Source organism: Emiliania huxleyi (assembly GCF_000372725.1).
Source record: "Emiliania huxleyi CCMP1516 chromosome Unknown EMIHUscaffold_2120, whole genome shotgun sequence".
Lineage (NCBI taxonomy): Eukaryota > Haptophyta > Isochrysidales > Noelaerhabdaceae > Emiliania > Emiliania huxleyi.
In genome coordinates this window covers 1-3,122 of record NW_005200486.1, presented here as the reverse complement: position 1 = coordinate 3,122, position 3,122 = coordinate 1, and the positions used below count along the sequence as shown (strand labels likewise).

The 3,122-nt window shown below is 66.0% G+C and overlaps 1 protein-coding gene across 1 annotated transcript; it reads left to right on the top strand.

Moving 5' to 3' along the window:
* Positions 1–1,446: 1,446 nt before the first annotated feature.
* Positions 1,447–1,710, top strand: EMIHUDRAFT_50262 (hypothetical protein; the record flags this gene model as incomplete). Its single annotated transcript, XM_005780554.1, has 1 exon — positions 1,447–1,710. A coding segment is annotated over one exon (264 nt), but the record flags the coding sequence as incomplete, so codon positions are not given.
* Positions 1,711–3,122: the final 1,412 nt, after the last annotated feature.

Below are 3,122 nucleotides of genomic sequence, written 5' to 3'. Positions count from 1 at the left end.
GAGAGTTGGTTATCGAGTGGGCTCAGCTCCCCCCCTTGGGATCGAAGCTTCCACGACCTCGCACCCAACATCCCAGGCGGGATCAGAAGGGGACTCCACACCGGACACCGCCCGGGCACAGCCCCCCTACCCGTCGGATCGCACAGAGGGCCCCCTCGGAGCAGCCCACACACAATCACGCATCGGCAGAGTTAGTGCCTGAGTCAGGCAGACAGCACAGACAAGGAGAGGAGAGAGAGAGAGGAGAGAGAGAGAGAGGAGAGAGGAGAGGGTGAGGGAGTGTGTACACGTGAGGAGTGGGGAGGGTGTCTGTGGTGGGTTGTAGTCCTACTACGTGGTTAAAACCACGCGCCCCTCAGGAGCTTAAGGTAGAGCTGAGCGTCCAAGACGCCTCGGTGCCTCCCACCGGCGTGAAGACCATCCGGATCAGCCCAGTACGCCCTCCGGGCGAACGGTCCCCGCGATGGCCCACGGTCCTCCGTCGCCTGGTTGAACCCCCTGCCTCCCGGTTGACCCCCCGGTCCCCGTACACGACCATGAAATAAACTCAAAGTCCACCACAGCCACCAGCCTCCACCTCCACCCGCGAGCCGCCACCGCTGCCGCCCGCGACGCCGCCCGCCGCGTCAGATAGCCGCGACGCGCGCATCGAGTCGCGTCGGAGAGCCGCGCCGCACCAGCAGCAGTACCTGCACCACCAGCAGCAGCAGCAGCACCACCACCACCACCCGAGAGAGAAGCGCACCTGCCCGACGCCGCCCGCCGCGTCAGACGCTCGCGACGCGCGCGTCGAGCCCAGTCGCACAGCCGCGCCGCGCCAGCAGCAGCATCGGCACCAGCAGCAGCAGCACCACCACCACCACCAGCAACAGAGACAGGCAGTGCAGGCGCAGAGGCGCTCGCAGAGCGGCGCTCAGCGCCGCGCACGCCACGCCGCGGACCGTCGGACAAGCGCACCGTACGTCGGCGGCGAGCCGCGTCGCCAGCCGTCTCGCGAGAGAGCGGCGCCGCCGCGTGCGCGCAGCAGCCGCCGCGGCAGAGGCGAGCCGCGGCGACGTCCGCACTAACGGATAACGGCCATTGGCGGTTTCTCTCTCTCTCTCTCTCTCTCTCTCTCACACACACACACTCCGCACCGCAGGCGATCAACCCTTGCCTTTTTTTCGATCAGACGCCGAAACATCTCCCAAAAGTGGGGGGGAGCACTGACGGTCGGCCGTCAGAACCACGCCTGCGTGCGTCACACCAATCCTCGCTACCCAACGCGGCCAAAGGATATCAACCTCGAGAACCTCGAGAGTGTCGTCCACGAATATGCTCTCCACCTTCATCACACTGACGCACGCGCAAGCGCGCGTGCTCCACTACGAGGCCTCGACCGGCCACGCGCGCCAGTCGTGGTGCCCGCGCGCCGGCGCCGACCGCTACATTGACGACGGCTGGACGGCGCTCTCCCGCGCCGCGGCGCTCGGTGATGAGGCGGCGGTGGCGAGGTCGCTGGAAGAGGGCGCGCTTCCTGACATGCCCGACGGCTCCGGCTACGCGCCGCTCGCCCGCGCGGTGCACGGCGGCCACTTTAACGCCGCGCGCGCACTCCTCAAAGCCGGCGCGTGGGTGCACCTCACGTCGGGCGACGGCGCGAGCCCGCTCGAGATTGCGGCGAGGGCGGGCGACACGCGGCTGGTGCAGCTCCTCCTCAACGCGAGCGCCAAGGCAAGGCCCGGCCTCGCTTCTGAGACGGGCTGTGGCGACGGCGGCGGTGGAGGTACACCAACCGTCGAGGAGGGGCAAGAGGCAGGGGATGAGGCGGCTCTTGGCGAGGACATGCGGCGCGCGGCGGCAGCGCTGCTCGCCTCGCCGCCCGGCCTCGAGGGCTCGGCCAGCCATCAGCTAGATGCTGCACACCTCCAGATGCCCCTTAGTATTCTGAGCCGTCTGGAGACACGCGTTCCATTCGGAAGGATGGCTGAGCTCAGCGTGCGTGTTCACTACGCAGGCCACCGCAGCGGATGCAGTGACGTGACCCCCCCCACGCACGCACGCACGCACGCACGCACGCACGCACGCACACGCACGCACGCACGCACGCACGCACGCACGCACGCCGCTCACCCACGCGCACTGGGCCTTGCACTTTGAATGCCGTGGGGCTCCTGTCCCTCTACCCAATGGATTCGTTTACCGTGCCTTACCTTAATTGCAGGCACGTCGTGCTGCCTGATGGCCCGGGCAGTGACCACGGCGGCGGCGTCCGCGACGACGACGACGGCGCGCTCCCGTTTGCGCCGTGACTTGTTTGCGCGCGCGAGAGCGCGCGACCTTGGGTGTGCAGTCTCTGTGTGCGCGCCGGGCGCTGTACGTGCTCGTCAGGCGCATTTACCATCTTCGGGCTTGAGATGTCAGTGAGAGTGTGTGTCGTATGGAGACGGAGGTGTGGCGGCGCGGTCTCTTAGCTTTCCTCATACCTCAATGGGTCTTCGTCTTGTGTGCGTTCTGACTTCACTGTCATCTGTGAAACTTGTGTATGAAGAATGAAGGCTGTAGGCTGGTCACTATGTCAAAACTACAGGGGTAGGCAATGAAGCGGAGCTCTGCGCCCTTTCCCACCCGCCGGGGGGGCACCCAGGCCGGCCACCTGATCGGTAGTGGTGGACGGGAGGCGCGAACAGCGCCATCTTGGGGTCTACACGCCGACCAGTGCTCCCGTCAGTGACCAGGAAGAGGGGCTGCGTGGCCTTCTCAGCCGCCGGCCGCGCGTCCGTGTGGTCTACAGTTAACGAACCAAAAGCCCTGCTTCCGTTTTAACACAAATTGGGTGGCGAACTCGGCGCCCATAGCTCTGGCTCGAGTTTTAGCTATTATGTCGCGAAACGCATAAGCCGCCCCAGCGAATGGCCGATACGGCCGGAATCGGAGGCAGTGCCGGGGCGGCTAATGCGTTCTCCGAGGTCATGTTCGTGGGCGGAAAACGAACCGGCACCCCGGCGGGGCACCTTACGGGCTGTGTTAAAACGAGAGCTCAGATCCCGACTTCACAGTGGGCCGCAGGAAAAGACACGCGATGAACCCGCACCATCGTGCTGCCGGAGCTAGCTTCGAGGCGCCTTCAAAGCAGGTCGCAA